The 20,053-nt window shown below is 45.3% G+C and overlaps 1 protein-coding gene across 3 annotated transcripts in view; it reads right to left on the bottom strand.

Moving 5' to 3' along the window:
- mideasb (mitotic deacetylase associated SANT domain protein b) overlaps positions 1-16,979 on the bottom strand; it is a 38,309-nt gene extending 21,330 nt beyond the window's left edge. For 2 of the 3 annotated variants that reach the window (XR_008811714.1, XM_056295660.1), the window contains exons 1-6: positions 15,430-16,979; positions 12,152-12,424; positions 8,306-8,648; positions 7,902-7,980; positions 6,215-6,357; positions 4,575-4,678 (exon numbers count right to left, since the gene is read on the bottom strand). Coding sequence is in view for 2 of the 3 variants with exons in the window: in XM_056295660.1 (XP_056151635.1) it covers positions 4,575-4,678; positions 6,215-6,357; positions 7,902-7,980; positions 8,306-8,648; positions 12,152-12,424; positions 15,430-16,920 (2,433 nt within the window). In the remaining variant the exon portion in view is untranslated. The remainder of the gene's footprint in view (positions 1-4,574; positions 4,679-6,214; positions 6,358-7,901; positions 7,981-8,305; positions 8,649-12,151; positions 12,425-15,429) is intronic. The other variant, XM_056295661.1, reaches the window with a different exon arrangement.
- Between the last annotated feature and the right edge of the window lie 3,074 nt (positions 16,980-20,053).

Genomic DNA, 20,053 nt, shown 5'->3' with positions numbered 1-20,053 from the left:
CAGACATCCTTGAGATGCTTTTTAAACCAAAACATTTTTATACTTGGGACCACCCATAAACAAAGGACCAGCTGCTTTATTATTGACGCCACTAAACAGTACAAGTAAGAGCAAAGAGTTCTGTTTGGACCTCAGAAGCTCATGATTGTGTAAGTCTAGTTCTATGATCTGCAACCTCATTGTAAATATTTGTGATTCTCCCTACCCGCTTGACATATAATTATGCTAAACATGACCAAATGATTTGGCAGAGAAGCCACGAGGAGCACAAGTCAACTTGTTGCCACGCTTTATGTCATGAATATTAATAAGATCATCGGCAGAAGCATAAAGAACAGTTAAACTGTCACTACATAAGCTCTCACCATCAAACTGCTACTAATACTACTGGCCATCATGGGGCGAAGCAACACATTCAAATAGGAACGCTGACCTTCAATCGACACTGTTTGGTTGGGAGGGAGCTCCGTCAATGCTTGCTGAGGACAATGGTGAGACATGTCTAATGACAAAACAAAACTTCAAGGTCTCAGGAACAATATGGCTACAGCGGCAAACCCAGTAGTCCACGTGCAGGACACCAGTTCCATACTGGGCCTTGGCCGTGCAGCTTGTGCAGCTGCTGTGCTTCAACTGAGCAGCATCACTATCAAGCTTGCCGCTGGCAGACGCACCGCAGCATTTTGTTTTCAGTCATCTCAAGTTACCAGTGTTTCAGTCCAGAGCATACTGAAAGTCTTCAGATCAGTCACTTCCGTGGTGTTGATAAAAAGATTCAGAGGTGAGTCTTTTTATTGATTTAACGTGGTAATCTCTGTTGCTACAGCTGCTACTACCACATTCTGAAAATGCTGCTGTGGAAATAACCAAAACTTCTGTATGGTGAACAAGACCTACCCTATTGGTTTAACGTGGTAATCTCTGTTCCTACAGCTGCTACTAACACATTCTGAAAATGCTGCTGTGGAAATAACCAAAACTTCTGTATGGTGAACAAGACCTACCCCCTGATTTAACGACGAGACATGTGCTCTTAAGCGGGCCTGCAGGAGACGTAAATGGTGAAAATCAAAACTGGACGTTTTTTTACCTATCTTGGCATGAGTGTTTACTGAAATATATAAGCGTGCTTTAGGTGCTGCGAAAGCAGCATATTTCTCTTGCCTAATCAATATTAATGAACATAATCCCAGATTTCTCTTTGACACTGTAGCCAAATTTACTAAAAAGCAGCCATCTTTTAGCTACTCAGCATGCATGGCTCATAAGTTTCCAGACTTTTTCTGCAATGAGGTTGATGCGATCATAAACGAAATTAGTTCAACTCCAGCTACTCCTGCGGATCCTGTCTTACCAAATCCATATAATAGCTATACCCTGAGTCACTGATAGTCCCTGTTATTACAGCTTTTGAGATTATCTCTCCTGATATTTTGACTAAACTTGTGTCAGCTTCTAAACCAACTACTTGCCTACTTGACCCGCTACCAGCAAAACTTTTTAAGACCTCTGATCTTTCCTGGGACCTACAATGTTAGACATTGTTAATTTATAATTTACTACTGGCACTGTTCCCAGCAGTTTTAAGACAGCTGTGTCAAACCTCAACTTAAGAAACTGCACCTCGATTCAGGGTCTCTTAATGGCTATTGACCAGTCTCTAATCTTCCATTCTTTTCTAAAGTACAAGAGAGAGTACAAGAAGAAAACTATTTATATGAACCTTTTCAATCAGCTTTCAGGGCCTGTCACTCCACTGAAACTGCTCTGACCAGAGTGATGAACGATCTTCTACTAGGTATAGACTCTGATTCCATCTCTGTGCTTCTACTATTGGACTTCAGTGTAGCCTTTGACACCACTGATCACTGTACTATTAGACAGAATAAATTGTAATTTTTGTGTCTCTGGCTTAGCTCTCTCTTGGCTTAAGTCCTACTTATCTGGAAGAACACACTGTGTCTGCTATATTAATATTACATCAAAATTCTCTGACGTTAAATATGGCATACCTCAGGGCTCGGTTCTTGGCCCTCTACTTTTCTCTCTTTATATTTCACCTCTTGGCCAAATTATATGCAGTCATGGAATACATTTCCATTGCTATGTGGATGATACTAAGCTGTATGTGCCTATAAGGGCTGATGATTGTCTTCTCCTGGATTGCCACCTTGCCGTGGTGAAGAAGCTTGCATGTACCAATGATCCCAAGAGCTATGCCGTCCGGAGCTTGGCTCCTGGTAGGGTCACCCAAGGCGGATAGGTCAAGGGGGAGGTTCCAGATGACGTGCGATCCAACAAAGACCTCACTGGCGGAAATGGCGGAAGATGTCTCCAGGTCACAACGGCAGTGAAGGTGGATGAAGGCAGAAACAGAGGGTGGTCTCCAATCGTCTTGGTTCTCCATGCCATTGGACTCTGGCCACCCCTGCCAAGGACTGTGTATTGGCTGCAGGCGCATCAGCCACTCCATATAAAAAGCTGTCATGTGCAGGCATCCTCCCATTATGCGGCTCCAGAATTGGCCTCTTCATCCATCTGAGGACCCAGAGGGAGGACGGTCATACTCCACCCCGAGTGACCGCCGATGATGATGATTGTACTCAAATAACTAATTTAGAGGCCTGCTTGGCTGTTGTGAAAAATTAGATATCACTAAATTTCCTTATTTTAAATTCGGATAAAACTGAGATGCTGGTCATTGGACCTGCTAGACACAGACACCAATTTGATCAAGTAACAATAACAATCAACAACTGTGTGATTTCGCAAAGTGTGGCAGCCAAAAATCTTACATTTAATCCCAGCCTTTCCTTTGATAAGCACATTAAAGAAATCACCAAGACTGCCCCTTTTCACTTACGTAACAGCTAAAATTCGGTCTTTCATGTCCATGGCTGACGCAGACTAAAACATGCATTTGTTTCATCCAGACTTGATTACTGTAATGTTCTGTTTTCAGGTCTGCCACATGCTATTACTAAAAGTCTTCAGATTGTTCAAAATGCTGCAGCTAGAATCCTAAATCAAACTAGAAAATTTGACCATATTACACCAATTCTTGCCTCCCTTCATTGGCTTCCTATCCATGTTAGATCAGACTTTAAGGTGCTTCTACTGACTTCTAAAATCCTAAATGGACTTGCCCCATCATACCTGTCTGATCTCCTTAAACCGTACATTCCATCTCGAGCTCTCCACTCTCAAAATACAGGGCACCTGTGTGTACCAAAAGTTAAAAGGAAATCCACTGGTGGCAGGGCCTTTTCCTGTCAAGCCCCATTCTTGTGGAATAACCTGCTTGCTGCTGTCAGACAATCAGAGTCCTTAAATCCAAACTTAAAGCTCATCTTTTTGCCTTAATCTACAATTAGTTGCCTTTAAATTTAGTACTTCACGACCTGTACCGCATGGTGGGGCATTTTCTGTCTCGATGAATTTACCAAGCACTGTTTTGCCGACAAGATTATGGAGAAGAGCTGACTACTGAAAACTGTTGTCTTCTCTCACGTCTTTTCTCTCTCTCTGAATGATAGCTTCTCCTTTCTCTTCTCCTGTGTAAGTGAATGGTGTGATGTGAGTCTCCCCTGTGTGCATGTGTAGTCTGTCCTCCTCCTAGACCTCCATGGTGATGGTGGTCACCACCTGGACACTGCTTGGCATCCTCCTCACATTTTTTTTTAATATCTTATAAATTCATATCCTGTTTAAATGTTCTCATTCTCTCACTCCGATGTGTGACTGTTTTCTTATCACTTCTCCCATAAATGTGAATAGTATGACGTGAGTCTCTTGTGTGCATGTGTAGTCTGTCCTTCCGTCAGGTAACATGGTGATGGTGGTCGCGTGGCTCAGGTCCTAGGCTGTTCCAGTGGCATTTGGACAGTGCTTGGCATCCTCCTCATCATATTGTAATTCTGTTATCCTCTTTCAATGTTGTATTCTGTAAATTGTGTACACACAACATCCATTGCACGTCTGTCCGTCTTAGGAAAGAGCTCTCTCCTGTTGTGCTCCCTGAGGTTTCTCCCTATTAAAGGGTTCTTTTAGGGAGTTGTTCCTTATCTGATGCAAGGATCTAAAAGGATCTAAAGACACTGTTTTATTGTTGTAAAGCCCACTGAGGCAAATTTGTAATAACGGACTATACAAATAAAACTGACTTGACTTTCGTCTCAGCCACTGAACTGAGGCTCACATTCTTGACAGAATAATCCGTTAAGTTTCCTAAATGAGTTTAGTTTCATAAATGCTTTTATAATAATGAAAAAAATAATCCGACATTCAAAACCTCTAAATTATAGATGATGTGGCGGGTAAACGTGCTTTTTCAGCTTAGAACACAAGGAATTTACTTTCACCTTTAAAAAGTTCTTCAGTGTGTTGCAATTTCTTGCTATCAATTATTTCGCAAAAGCAGGAGTTTGTTTACCCCCCAAGATGGTAGATTTTTTTTCCAGCTCCTTAAATATTCCCTATCAGAGTGCCAATGTGAATGGGTATGAGAATTCTGTTCACTTGATTTCCATCTGTGAGGTAATATGGACAATATGGGCTTGTCCAGTGGCACTCACCATGATATCTCCGTTGCATTCGTACAGACAATGCAGGGCTAACTCTTGGTTGGTCCCCCCTCCACACAGTGCACTGGAGCAGGCCAGGTGCATGAGGTCTTCCACTGAAACAGACAGTCGGTGAGCCAAGACAGAGATATATTGACAGACAAACAGAGAACTGTAAACGGTTTAGTCGGGTGCTGGGAGGCCATCCTGGGTTGTTTATATACACAGTAAAAACTGACGCATCCCTTCGCAACACGGTAACCAAATTGGGAGGGGAAAAAAATACTTCAGAAGAAATCTTTATCTGCTTGAAACATCTTGACTGTGACTTGTTGAAAAATAAGCTACCGTGAAATCAATAAACAGAAATTGCCATTTACTACATTACACTGGACTTTCACAAACCATGAAATGACATTTTTAATTACTTCACAGCCAGCGTTAATAGAAATAAAAGCAATAGTGTAAACTGTAACTAGATGACAACGCTGTACAGGTATATAGCTGATAGTGTTTTATTCCATGTACACGTTGAACTATAGAACAATGTCCACAGTGTGTGTTAAAGATGTTGTGCATATGAACTGAAACACATCCATTTTATCCAATGTGGTTGTGTCAAATGGGCATGATGGTGTACACTCATGTGATGGGAGCACTACTGCCAGTGTGCCCTTTGCATACCAGGCCTACTTGCCTGAATCTGTGAACGTTGGTGAAAGGGGCATTGAAAGACACCTGTGTTTGTATTTTTATCTACCGTATTGTTCACTGCCGACACACTTTACATAAAAATTAATATCATATCTCTTGCAAGTCAAACATTTCAGTTTCCCAGAACAAATGACTGATATACTATGTTAACCAATTTCCCCTCTGGATAAATATCTCTGCAGCCGAGTTTGTTTTCTGTCTTGTCAAAAATATAGGTATCACTAATTATTTAGCAACACAAAAAGGGCTTTGATCACAACACGATCTAAGCGAAAAACAAATATAATGCCAAATAACCAAAAATCCCGCTGCTGGGTATCCAGGTAGCGTAGCAGTCTATTCCGATCCAACCAACACGGGGATCGCCGGTTTGAATCCCCGTGTTACCTCTGGCTTGGTCCGGCGTCTCTACTGACACAATTGGCTGTGTCTGCGGGTGGGAAGCCGGATGTGGGTATGTGTCCTGGTCGCTGCACTAGCGCATCCTCTAGTCAGTCAGGGCGCCTGTTCGGGGGGGAGGGGGAACTGGGGGGAATAACGTGATCCTCCCACGCACTATGTCTCCCTGGTGAAACTCCTCACTGTCAGGTGAAAAGAAGCGGCTGGCGACTCCACATGTATCGGAGGAGACATGTGGTAGTCTGCAGCCCTCCCTGGATTGGCAGAGGGGGTGGAGCAGCAACCGGGACAGCTCGGAAGAGTGGGGTCAAGATATGCGGGCCAAGTAAAATTGTGGAGAAAAAGAGGGAAAAAAGCCACCAAAAAAAAAAATCTCACTGCTCTGTTGTGTCCACTGCAGGCCTGATGGAGTGCATACGTGATGGAGCTGGTGGATGTTCAATGACATCCAACGATTCCAGCATCAACGTACAACCGCAAACATACAGTGTTTGTGCTTCATCATAACAGCTAACTAACAGAAATGCCATCGGTCTTACCTCTCTTGCTATAGTCCGCCTTTGTCTCGAGCTCACTCAGGGGAACCCAGACTAGTTCAGCCCGGTGCTGGTCCAGCTGGACGGCTGACCGCTGCCTTAGTTCAGGAACCTCCGCCTGGTACCGCGGCCCGATGTTTATCCGCCTGGAAGTTGGAAACTGACGTGAGTGACACAATTGGGAGTAAATCACAGACAATATGGTCAATCTAAAATGTGAAGTAAAGCTGTAGGTTAATCAAAGAGCTTTCTTTTTTCTTTTTCTTTTTACACATAGTCCAGGATAGAAAATGCTTACGCTACTATATCAAAGTTTATCTTAGTACCCTCTTATGATAATTTCAGGGCTACGGATACATTGTCAGGGTGCTACACTTCTTACTTTTGGACTTTTTTTGGGTCAATTTTTATTTTGGAATGCATATTCTGCTGGTGCACTCATTACGAGTTGCTCTGAATGAGAAAGTAAGCAAAATGCCTCAAAGGGAAAAAAACAAAAAACAAAAAACAAAAAAACAAAAAAAACACAACACATATTTTGGATTTTAACCATAGCTCGAATTTAAACAGCACAAACACCAGCCCTTGGTGACAGAGGTCATAGTCAAATGTGAATAAAGACTAATAAGTCATTCAACAACAAGACCACCAAAACAAGTGAATCACGAACCTTTTTTTTTAAATTTAGCACAAATTAAGTCTAGTTTTTACAGAGATCACAACCTGATATTCTTGGCACTGAAATCCTAGAAATCATGCTGTATCGAGACAAACAATCCCTGCTAAGGACCCTCCCCCCCATGCAAACCATGCCTGCAGTATTTCCAGCTGAGTATGTGTGTATTCTGGCAGGCCTCCACCCCCAGGGTGGGTGGGCAGCTGAAAACTGAGCTGCAATGGCTGATGCATGTTTGGGAGTGTGGGGAGCTGGGCTGAAAGCCTGATTTATGGAGGCCCTCGCTGGCTTGTCCCCGGCTGACTGCTGAGCAGCTGGTACCAGTCAGCGAACAGCTCCCACAGTTCCTCCCCACCCAATGGCAGTGTGTTAAAAAGAAGAAAAAAAAAACAGGCTTGAGTCTGACCCAGTTTGTATCGATCAAGGGTTCTGTCTGTCCATTTTTCAGCATATAGGGACGGCCCCCTCCTTATCTGTTGTTACACTTCCATCCACTCCCCCCCTCCATACACACTACCATTGTGAACATACAACTAGACCGCCGCTTCTCTAACTGGCGTTAACGATGAGACAGCGTTGAGACTTTGATTTGACAGGTAATCATGTGGGCCTGTTCTGAGAGGATGTAGCTGTGATGAGGGTGAGATTGGACTCGAACGCATATCAAAAAAGACTGCGGGCTGAGATCTGAAGGGAACCGTCAATGCTAATGCTAGATGCTTCCAGGGAAGGAGGTTCCAGTGGCAACAGTGGCAGAGGGAAAGAATCCTTTAAAGGGCGGGTTTGTGGTTTCAAACAGCCGTTTGTTACTCGTGGCTGACTGAGACACCTTTGAAGACATCCGTCCCAGTGACTCGAGCAATTGATTGTAGAACGAAGTTTTACGTTTTCTTAGCAAATCGGCAACAAGTTCGTAGTGCACCGTATCATTTGTCTGGAAATGACACGCTAATTCAAAGCCCGCTCTTTCATCAATGGAGGAAGACTCTGGAATGTGGAGGGGTGTTTACTCACGGCTCTATGCTGACTGGAGTGACTTCGCTCATGGACGACAGAACCGGTGGAGTTATGTCACAGCTGTCTAAAGGAGCAGCTCAAACACAGAAAATCCACTAAGCAACATTATCGCATGTTATCATATTAAACTGTAACAAATTTGAAATGTAGGTCCTTTTACATGAGCTCAGCCATTTAGTTATGGCTCCCATCCCACAACACAAACTATATCCAAGCAGTAACTTAATTGAGAGTCATGTTCCATGCCTGGGAAATTATTATGTTGCATGGATGTCACAAGTGCAGGGCTATAAAAGTCCCGAACTGTGTACCTTTCTTTGTAAGTTGTTAAATCTTTACAATTTAAGAGCCCCAATGACCAGATGAGTGAGCCACAATATTGATTTGATGTTTGGACTCACTGGAGCGCAACAGGCTTCGTGAGGCAGACTTCGGCGTGGCAGGTGGGGGCAGACCCTGGCTGCTGGCTGCCGCGGCTGAGGACAGGAAGGTGGAGAAGTAGAGGCCTGAGCCCTCGCGGACGGGGCTGAGGATGGGCGGCGGGGTGTAGGGGGGCATGATGAGAGGGTTTTCCGCCAGGCGAACAGGGGAGCGTAGGTGGCTCTGGTAGGGCGTGATGCTGGGGTAGACGGGCGGGGGGATGAAAATGCCGGGTTTGGGTGGCGGGATGAAGAGAGGCTCTGGCCGCGGCCGCCGTTTGGACTTTTTGCCGTCGTCGTCTTTCTCCCCCTCCGCGCCGCCATTCTGGGGAGATAAAAAGGATCGAATTGATTAGTTCTTGAGAGCATCCGTCCATGACGTGTGAAATGCAGGTGGAGTTTGTCAAATACAAGTCAATTTTGTCAAAAGCAGGTGAGTTTTGTCAAACGCTACCAGTCAAATTCAGGTTAGCTTTTAGCAATAGCTTCAAAGTCGAGTTTGCCAACAACTTTGGAAGAAACACAGCAATCTGAGTGGGTTCTCTTATTAATTGCAAATCTCTACTTGTGTGGTTATTTCAGTTTCACCACTGGTATAATTGATGAGCATCTACACTACAATCTGATCTAAAACAGTGGGTGTTGAATTTTGAAATGAAGTCGTCTCTGTGGCCTGTGGGCAAAAAAAAAGAAGGTTGGTTTAGTAAACTTTCTGCCTAAAATAGAAAGATAACAGAGAAAGCAGGGGTACACAGTACACAGTAAGAAGCAATGCAATATACTACATTTTAAGTCAACGTATAGACATTTACGTTCAATACCCAGCAGAGGCATATGCATAATGTGCACATGCACGAACACACACATACACACAGCGAGTATTAAAATCTGCATGCCCGAGGTTTGTTTATCCAGGGGAAAATCTGCAGAGAAAGAGAATGAGGCACTGCAACCCTGCACAGTATTGTACATAACGTACTGTGTCTCCCATCTATACAGTAACATAGCTTAACCCTGATAATCTGCTTGATCTGGGACAGGGCAGTCGGTTCATCAGATCCCACCCAACAGAGGGGTGGGATCTGATGGGAAGGGGAGATGGGGGCATGAAGGGGTAGGGGTTAAAGAGGGTGGGCAGTGAGAGTGTGGGGGCGAGGGGGGTCAGAGGCAGGATGAGGGGCAGCAAAGTAGGGATTTAAGGGATGGAATTTGAAGGGGATGTGATTAGTAAAACAGATTACGAAAATGGACCCGAGAGTTAGACCCCCTAACCCAAAACCTCTGTGTGTGTTATCTTCTATTCCCATCTGATACCACAACCCAACCCCAGACCCACCCCACATCACTGCAGGTAACTTTTTGGTCGAACACAATAAAGCTTTTTTTTTCTGTTGGCGGAAATGAGGAATGTAATTAAACGTGGGGCAAATCTATTTAGAAAATAGATGGCATGTTACACAATAAAACCCTTTACAATTATTCATTCATTTATCCATTATCCAAACTGCTTATCCTTATGCAGGGTCGCGGGATGCTGGAGCCCATCCCAGCAGTCGTTGGGTGGCAGGCGGGGAGACACCCTGGACAGGCCGCCAGACCATCACAGGGCCGACACACACATTCACACCTAGGGACACTTTAGTACGGCCGATTCACCTGACCTACATGTCTTTGGACTGTGGGAGGAAACCAGAGCACCCAGAGAAAACCCACGCAGAAATGGGGAGAACATGCAAACTCCACACTGAGGACGACCCAGGATGACCCCCAAGGCTGGACTACCCCGGGGCTCGAACCCAGGACCTTCTTGCTTTCAGGCGACCCCACTAGCCACTGTGCCACAGTGCTGCCATTCAATTTCACTGTTATCCAAATAATCACATAGCATGGTTGTCCCAAATACCATTTTTTTGAAACGTCAGATATTTGGCACTATTTTACAAGCGAATGTTTAAATATTTGCTCTAAATTAATTAGCCAGTAAAGACAAATCAGGTCCTCTAACAGGTGAGGGATCATAAATACAGTCACACAGTGGTCAGTTCCCATTTAATATTATAATGTTGACTGAAAAACAAAGTGAGAACAACATCGTATGTTTATAACTTTTATTAAACAAATGAACACAGGAGGTTTGGGAAGAGAATAGACTAAATAGACCTAATGCCAGCGTCATCACAAGAAAAAGGCCCCGGCACTTCCGTGTATGACTGTCTATAACATGTGCAACACTGAGGATAAGCTGACTGTTGATAGGAAAGGTACACACGGTCAGCTCTCAGCGTTGTTTCTGGGCGATCAAATTACAAATGAAGCATCATGCACACTTGGCACCAAGGCACGCTTGTATTTGGATGGCGAGCTTTATCTTTGTTCATATACTTATGGAATCAGGGATCAGGAACACTGTCATTTCACTTCATGCACTTGCATACATGAAATGAAACAAAATGCCGTTTCCCCTAGCCCACAGTACAACACAAAGACAAAAACACATCCAAAAACCACAAGAAAACACGCATATCCAAACCAACACACAACCCAACTAAACAAAAATCACCGCCCAAGGGAACAAACGCCAGCCAGGATGACTGTCGGAGCCGCTGATCTGCATGGGTTAGCAGTTAGCTTAGCCCACCCTGCTTCCGCATCCTGTCAGACCGCCCTCGGCATTTCCTCCTCGGGCACAGCTCCTGGCAGGGGCCGTGGTCCCCGGGCCTACTGGACGAAGCAGACCAAGCTCTCCCAGCTGATCCACCACCAGCTCTCCCAGCCAGACACCCTCGACCCACCTCCCCCACACTGCCAGTCTGCCTGGGCTAACAGTTAGCGTAGCCCGCCCTACTCTCCCAGCCATCAAACAAAGACAAAACTTCAGACACAGTCGTGGACAAAGACACTGCATGGACGGTACTGGGTGAGGCCACTGCAAATAAGAATTCGCACTGCCATCTTCTGACACTGGCACCAGGTGAGACCGCTGCAAACATAAATTCGCACAGCCATCTTCCCACACCACACCGTAAGCGGAAAAACTTTGACAATAATGCTAAGTTATCAATGTTATTAATGCCGGTGGCCTTGCTTAGATATACTAGCAGGTTAGCAAACCAACTAGAACCCACATACATACATGTCATCCACTTTGCTGACTCAGTCTACAAAGAAGACAAGGATGTTAGCTTTGCTACAGGATAGTTGGTCAAGATGCTGTACACAGGAGACCGCCGGTTCGAATCCCCGTGTTACCTCCGGCTTAGTCGGGCGTCCCTACAGACGCAACTGGGTGCGTCTATGGGTAGAAAGGTGGATGTGGGTATATGTCCTGGTCACTGCACTAGCGCCTGCTCTGGTCAGTCAGGGCGCCTGTTCGGGGGGGAAGGGGGGCTGGGGGAATAGCGTGATCCTCCTACGCACTACGTCCCCCTGGTGAAACCCCTCACTGTCAGATGAAAAGAAGCGGCTGGTGACTCCACATGTATCAGAGGAGGCATGTGGTAGTCTGCAGCCCAACCCGGATCAGCAGAGGGGGTGGAGCACCGACCGGGACAGCTCGGAAGAGTTGGGTAATTGGCCAAATCCAATTGGGGAGAAAAAGGGCGGGGGGGGGGGGATTAAAAAAAAAAAACAAACAAAGATGCGGTACATAAACTCCTGACGTGGCTGTTCAGAAAAACACAAAAGTATCCGAATACTTAAATTATGTCCTAATAGCAACCTGCCGCACGATGCTATTTGAGGCCAGGCTTAACACAGAAAGTTTCCCAAACAGTAGAGCATGCCGACACTGCATAACGGACATACATTTTTTGGATCAACCACACCCACCTGCCCTGAGCTCTCCGACAAGGAGTTCCTTAGTGAGCGTCGCCGGGTGACGATGACTGAGGGCTTGTGGTCTGTGTGGCCGAGGTCCTGGAGGTCGGAGGCTCTCGGCGGCCAGCCAGAGCCCGGGGCTGCTTCCTCCCTGCCTGGGGAGGGGGGCTCCTGCCTGCAGACTGGCACAGACACCGGAATGACCAGTGGCAGCAGGCTGTCGTCTCGAGGCCGCTTGGCATTCAGACTCTCCGACTCGGCTGGACTCCACGGCCTGTGGGGCTCCTGGGGAATATTGAAGGGAGGGTGGAGGGTTATTTATACGCTTGTGGCTGAAAGCCCCTTTTACAACAGTAAACAAGGGCTAAGAGGTAAAATTAGACTTCGGAGGGGGAAAATCCTACAACCTTTACCCCTAAGCTCTGATTTCTTAACCTAGCACTTCTCTGATCAGACCAGAGAAAACTTTAAAGGGAATCATTCATGATTTTGCAACATTATCTCTACATAGATGTTGTTGGGATAAGACTCCATTAGCAGCCATAATACTAAGCGGTATACTGCGTGCCTCTGAAATGCTGCTGGAATTGTGTAGAAAAGTGTCCAACAATCCATGAACCAGTCTTTATATGGGATTTGCTACAATAGCTGACTGTAGCACTGTTATTCACAATTTTCATTTACAATGTGGCCTATTTTGATGTAGCCATCAAAAGTAGAGAAAACCAGGAAGTAAGGGTTGCAGTTTACGCAATCATGGACTGCCAATAGAGGATACTTTTCTGCAAAATTTTTTGCCGCGTTTAAGAGACACACAGAAGATTGTTCTTCTGTGTGTCTCTTAACAGATTGTTACGGCTGCTATTGGAAGTGTTGTCCCTACAACAAATATTCAGAGATAATGTTGAAAACCACGATTGTTTCCCTTTAATAGTCACTTTAGGAATATTGTGCCCCTGCATTAAATAGATACATATAGGAAAGGGAATACTATTTGGCATGAAAAGAATCATGGGTAAAACAGTCCAATAGGGCTCCTATGGGAAATTAACAAAACAATGACAGACCATCCTCAAATTCACAGGTTTAAAGGGAATGTGCAAGTGTCCATCACCAGCGAATAAGGAAATATATGGATTTAATGTACATAAAATTCAGGGAATACAAGAACATATGGCATATGGATTGTTAAGGTGCCCAATCCCTGCAAGGCCTTACTATTGGTTAGATTGTAATGTTTGAAATTAAGCTTATTCCATTTTTCCAGTGTATTCTAAGTTGCTACCGGAAGAGCCAAATTAAAATTCAATATGCCAGCTTAAGGTTTATTATCAAGCCCTCCACCTCCATAAACTAAAAAAAAAAAGGAAAGAAAAAAAATAATCACTAGAATAGACAAAAAAATGAATTGCAAAACAGGTCAAGATGAAATAAATGAGACGGAGTCATACAACATAATACAAGTGAGAAAATAACTTGTTAAAACAGAACGAATACATACAAACAGCTATAAAATGACCTGATATTTGGATGACAGCTACACTAGATAAGAGAAAAACGTGTCACACATGCACCTTTGTGTCATATACACAGACCTTAACATTTCATTTAAAATGATTGCCTCTGAGCTTGGCAATAATTCAATATAATTTATTGTCTTTTAATGGTATTTTATTGGGGTGAAATTTGGATATTGTCATATTGTGATACACTTTTGTAGTCCAAATTAATGACAAGAACCTGTTACCTAACATTTCTCACATAAAAGAGGTCTGAAATATTTGATAGAGTATTTCTAGAGAACTAGCTGTGGTTTGATATATGACCTTTACATTACCAAAACAGTTCACTATGATGAATCTCAGCTGGATTCTTAAATATGATATTTTGGCATATATAAGCAGATATTGTCAAATACATCAATATTGTATAAACTATTCCATATGATTATCAAGGCAATAATATTTTCCATATTGCCCAGCACTATTTTGGAGATTTTTTTCCAATCACTGCTCCTAGGCATCACCAAGTGCAGTGTGTGTCATTATAAAAGGTGATGATCGACTTCAGAGGGACTTCCAAGGCCATTTGAATTATCATCACAGGCAGAGCAAGGATGGAGGCAAGCTGTCATTTTCATGCTACAACTTCCAAGGGAGGAAGAATGTGGTTTAGCTGGATCCCTGTTCATTATTCCTGCTGGAAAACTCCAGGCCATACACCAGAGTAGGCCTGGGATATTCTGCTGAGCACTGCAGGCACCCCCCCCAACCCCACCCCCTCCTGTATAGACAGCTAGGTTGGGGCTGGGGGCTGGGTGCAGTGAGACTGGAGTTTCACTCCTCTAAATGGAATGGGGGAGGTGTGCAGGCATGTTACTAACACAGTGTATGATCAGCTACCCATGAGGCAAGCACGGGGCACAGCAATGCCAAAATGCCATTTAACAAGACAATACTGTTAAGCAACTGAAAGCACTGTTGCACAACCCTGAGCCTTAAAAAAAAAAAGCCCGGGCAAATCCTAGATGTATAATGTCACAACAGATGCTTCTGAATACCTACGAAACAATTGTAATGCTAGCTAGGTTAGGTCTTGGTGCTAAACATTGTTGTTGATGACTTAAACTGTTACTTACTGAGCACGTTTAAGATGTTAAGTCTTTAGATTATATAAGTAAAAGTTCTTGCGAGGCAGTGCTCTGCTATTCAGCTCCCTGGAGTCTTGTTTATCAGGCGTCGATTACATATAGCATTTCTCTAACAAGGCTTTAATCACAAACAACACAGATTTTGGCATGGTTTCCCTGGCAGATGCGTTGGGGCAGTTTGTTCTAGTTTCTGCTCTTGCTTGGGGAGCTGAAAATCCCTTTGCAATTATACCCTGGGATAGCACAGGCAAAATGGCTTCATAGTTCTCACTGAGATGCTCTTAATGTTGTCAAGGTTTCCAGCTTGCAACAGGAAGGAATTTAAGTGAAAAGTGAAATACAATGCTGTATACTCATTATGCATTCTTTGTTTTGAAAATATTTCTGTGGCATCAGTTATTCGTTTTCCTTTACAGTGAACGGCTGAGAAAGACGGCAACACTGAAGCAAAAGAAAAAAGAAAAAAAAAGATGGAAAATGGAAAGATGGGATTACAAAGTGTTAAAGAAAGACAGAAAGGAAGACAGAAAGAAAGAAAAACAAAGATTTAGTTACATGAGCAGACTTGAACACATAACATGGTGAGCACATGGTGTCCACCCGTCTCTTACTGAGCCAATAGGTGGTCCAGGTCTCTTACCTTAACAACATGTGATGGCAAAGACTCCATTTCTGAGGCCTTCTGAGCAAGAGTCTCCAGGTTGACCTCCTGGGAGACCCTGCGTTTCCTGCGTGTGCTCTGAATGACCCCTGTCGGAGCTGCCTGGATGTCAGGGGCCCCGTTCTGGGAGCCTTGTGGCCCCTGGGCTCCCTGGTCTGAGGCAACGAGGAAAGGGTTGTCTGAAGGTGCCCCTCCTTCTTTGGAGAGTCGCCTTGATCTGCGAGGGTGTGGCTGTGACTGTAGCTGTGTCTGGGACTGGGAGTGAGGCAAGGGCTGGAGAGGAAGCTGCAGGGGTTCTGTTGGCTGCTGGGGCTCTGGGGTTATGTCCTGGATAACTGGCTCCTGGATCGTTGGAGAGGGAGCTGGCGCTGAGGATTCCTGGGAGTGCACCACCACAGGAGGCTGCGGATGTGGATGAGGGTGTGCATTTTGTGCGCTGGGGTAATAGTCAAGCACAAGAGGGTTTTGTTGTTGTAACTGCTGATGTTGCAGTTGCTGCTGGATTTGGTGCTGTTGCTGTTGTTGCTGTAACTGTTGCTGTACGTGTTGTTGATGGAGGATTTGCTGCTGCTGCTGCATTTGATGGTGTTGCTGCTGGAGGATGTGGTGCTGCTGCTGCTGCTGGCGTTGGATTTGCTCCTGCTTCTGCAGCTGTTGCAACTGGTGTGGGGGTTTGGTTTGTGTTGTGTAGTTCAGGTTGGGAAGGGTTGTTCTGCTTCCCTGAAGGGTCTGGTAGTAGCCTGCCAGGTGCTGCTTAGGCTGGCCAAAGGCGACTTGGAAAGGCTGCAGGACTGAGCTGCCTCCTGGATGGGATGCGTTGTGCTGCTGGGCATTTAGTGCCCCTGGTTTAAGGGTTGACTGAAAGGTCTGGGGTGCCTGCTGCTGCTCCCACTCCAGACCACGAGCTATGGTCACTTCCCTGAAGGCCTCTGCAACAGGGTTTGCCCCAAGTGGTGGCTTGTCTGCAGCCCTATTAGGAGGCTGCTGCTGGGGCTGTAAGCCCGCAACATCATGCATTGGTTTCATAAAAGAAGCTGGAGCCCTTGAATCCGATATGTTAACTCCACCTACGTAATTAGTAAAGTTCTGTCCCCAGTTGGCCATAGTGGTCCATGTAGCAGCTCTCTGCTGCTGGGGCTGAGACGGTTGCTGCTGCTGCAGACTGGGCTCCTGGTGGGCCCACTTCATGGGCACGGTCTGCTGATAATGTCCCCTGTTCTGGTCGCCTTTATCTGGGCTGAAGATGACCGAGTTAAGGTACACACGAGTGGCCTCCGGATTTGAGGACGTGGCACTAACAGATTCGATCTGTCCAGGTTCTGATGTGGGGCCACCCAGGCTGTAGAAGGAACCCTCCGGGTGCTGAGAAGTCTCCTTCATTGTCGGTCCTTGGTCACTGAAAAATGTGATGCGCTTGCCGGTTCTTTTGGTGCTGGGTTTCTGCTGGGCTGGTAAACTCATTGCGAGCATGAATGAACAGGCCCAGGTGTTTTTTGTTGGGCAAAGACTGAGGGTAGTAAGGTGTGTAAATTAAATACTACCTTGCCCAACACCCTACGAGCGTTCTTCTTTGTGCGTCTGCTCAATCCAAACGTGAGAGTCAAAAAAAAAAAAAGAAAAAAAGAAAAAAGAAAAGTGCTAGTGTATACCCCTTATTGGGGTCCTCACAGCAAAGGGAAGACAGCAATACTACATGGACAACAGTATGAGCAGTCCCTCAGTCAATCACGGTCAATCTTCGATTCCCTTTAGCTGTTCTTCTTCGTAAACTATTCAGTGGTTGCTGGCCTGGGATGAGCAGTGCTGAAGGCCTCCACGTGTTTTGCTCATTCATGGGCGACTCCCTGTAAAGAGAGAATGAGAGAGGGGTCAAGCACAACGACACCAGACTAAAGAGGTCCCAATGGGGGGGGGGGGTATTGCCAGCCCCGCCTCAGCAGTGTAAAACCTGCTGTGTGCCTTTTGAACAATAGACCTCCGCTGAAAGGTATCGGATGAGAGAGGATGGGTGGAGGGGAGGACGAGCTAAGCTGTGTCATTATTAACCAAGCTCACATGACACACGAATAAGGAACTGCATGCAGATGACCACGTAGCTCAACCGGTCCTTACGGCTGGGGTGGCAGTAAAGAGTTGTCCAAATCGATAACTACTGTCAATGACGTTTGAGGATAGTGTTGTTGAAAATTCATAATAAACCACACCCTGGAAGTAGCACTGAAGGTCAGGCACACACAGGGCTCACCAATCAGATACATTTATCAAAGACACCCCCCCCCCGGCCTCCAACAGACAGCAACTTTTCTATCCTTTAGCTGAACAGACGGCAGGTTAAGCACTACAGAAATTACTCCTCTTACAACGGCGCATGAGTCACCAGTGACAAAAAAGGGGAACTTGTGTCCTTTGCACTGTGCATACATCCTCAAAACGGAAGGGCAAATGAAAGTGAGCAAGTGTGAGTCATGATGAAAGTCTCTCTGCAAGGAAATCTAGGGGGAAAAAATGACATTAAATGGGCCAAGTCAAAATTGCCTTTCACGTCTTAAGAGAGACAGCCTCTGGGGGGAATCGCTTGAATTGCCATGGGAACACATTATGATCATCAAAATCATCTGATGGCGGGGTTTCGGAGCAGATCTTTTACACAAGACAGCCTGCCAAGTCTTGAGACGCACGAGGATTTTTAATGGTGCTGACATATTTTTAATTATTGTTGTTATGCGGATTGACAAGACCGCCATCGGTACTGTGCCCTCACAGGGTACAGACAGAAACGATCAAATATGCTGTGACGACCCCTGGAAACAGGGAACCAGCCGAAAGAAGATATATTTTTAATTGTTGGACCATCTATCTCATTACTCTTGTCAATAACTGAAAAACCCTCTACATGCAAAGACAAAAGGTTGGAGCTTCTCTGCAACAGCAAGAATGACCACAGCCAAAACACTGGCCAACTGCAGAATTCGGATTACATAAAACCATCTGTCAGGAAGATTATGCAAATGATAAAAAATCTGCATCTTCGACAGAGTTGACTGAGGCTATCTATGCTGAAAGGGAGATTTGATGATGGTCAACTTTAACTCTAGTGGCCTAGTGACCCCCCCCCCCAAAATAAAAAAAAAACACACGCGAGCAGACGTGCATACGCACTAAACGTCTTAAAATAGACACTTGCAGCTGTTCAGATCCTGTACTGGCTCTTGGGCAGCACTGACCGGGGAACCGTAACGCCCGCACTACGAGGGTAACAAACATGGTGGTTGAATCAGCAACCTGCGTATGCATGCTTATGATATATGGACACACGTCTTGGTGTTAATGCAGCCTTTGGAAAAAAAAGAAACGTAAAATCTCAAACGTCTGTGTGAACGATGCACGCTCAGAAATAATAAAATAGATTAAAAAAAAAACGATTTCCCCCTGCAAGATATCATCCTCTAGGAAGCAAAACACATCTGTTGTTTACAGCGTGTTGCAGCGTGCATGCACTGTGGTCAACCTGTGCACAACAGCCACACGATGCGAGGTAAAGGATCGTGACGCATCACAAGTACAACATTACACAAGCCTTGGGTTTAGCCCAGCAAGGCAACACGTTAAATTGGCTTCCATTTAACGTAAAGCTCTTTTAGTCGTATAATCCATTAGAGTTTCCTAATATATAGCAGAGCAGAGCAGCCCATGCCGTACAGAGCGCAGCCCAATTGCAAACGCACGTCGGTACTGTGAGATAGTAGTGAATTTACCGTCGGACGAAATGGGGGGGGGGTGGGGGGGATGGAAAAATGGAGAAAAAAAAACAAAACAAAACATGTTGCGTCTTACACGAGAACCCTCTTCCCGGACCCCCTCTTTAAAGCCAGCAAGCTCAGCGCTATTGACGAGAAGCCCTTTGTTGCAGAAAACGGATTATCCAGTCAGTAATGCCATGGCCCGCTGCAACCAACCCACAAACAAACAGGCAACAATGCGCCCCGTAAGTACCAGCACGGGCTCCGAGACAAAGTATGGGGCTGGATCATTGCAGTTGATCGACTAAACTTGTCAACATGGTCAATACGTCACACGTCGCCAGTAATTCCTAAATCACTACAGTCGTGCTGTACATCACGTTATAAGGCTGCATCGAGTCAATCAGCACAAACAAATTGCGGGGGATGCGTGGACGCAGAGTCGAACTGACTATGTACATTGCTATATGCAGCGTCAATAAAAAGGTAAACAAAGTTTGTCAACAGTGATGAACGGCACGCGGCTCACGGTGGCGGAGCCCACAAACCCGCCTCAACACTTACTATTCGTTCCGTAGAGTCCTATTGAGATCGCCGTCGGCAGGCTCACCGACTCGAGTCCACCCAATAATAGGTCCATGCAATACAGACCTGCGATGACTGCATACATCGCCAAGGTTGACTCATGCTATGCTGACCTCACTGTTAATTTTCAAGTCAGGATGTTCGGTCGACGATGGCGAGTTGTTAAACAGCCATCTCGTCGAAAGCGAAAAGCCAATCTGCAAAAACGCGAAGGCAATGCCGCGGCCGTTGCACATTATTGCACGAGGATTGCACAAAAACACACACGCACGTTGGCA

This window comes from Lampris incognitus, chromosome 16 (genome assembly GCF_029633865.1).
Source record: "Lampris incognitus isolate fLamInc1 chromosome 16, fLamInc1.hap2, whole genome shotgun sequence".
NCBI classification, from domain to species: domain Eukaryota; kingdom Metazoa; phylum Chordata; class Actinopteri; order Lampriformes; family Lampridae; genus Lampris; species Lampris incognitus.
This window is presented reverse-complemented; position numbering and strand designations above follow the sequence as displayed.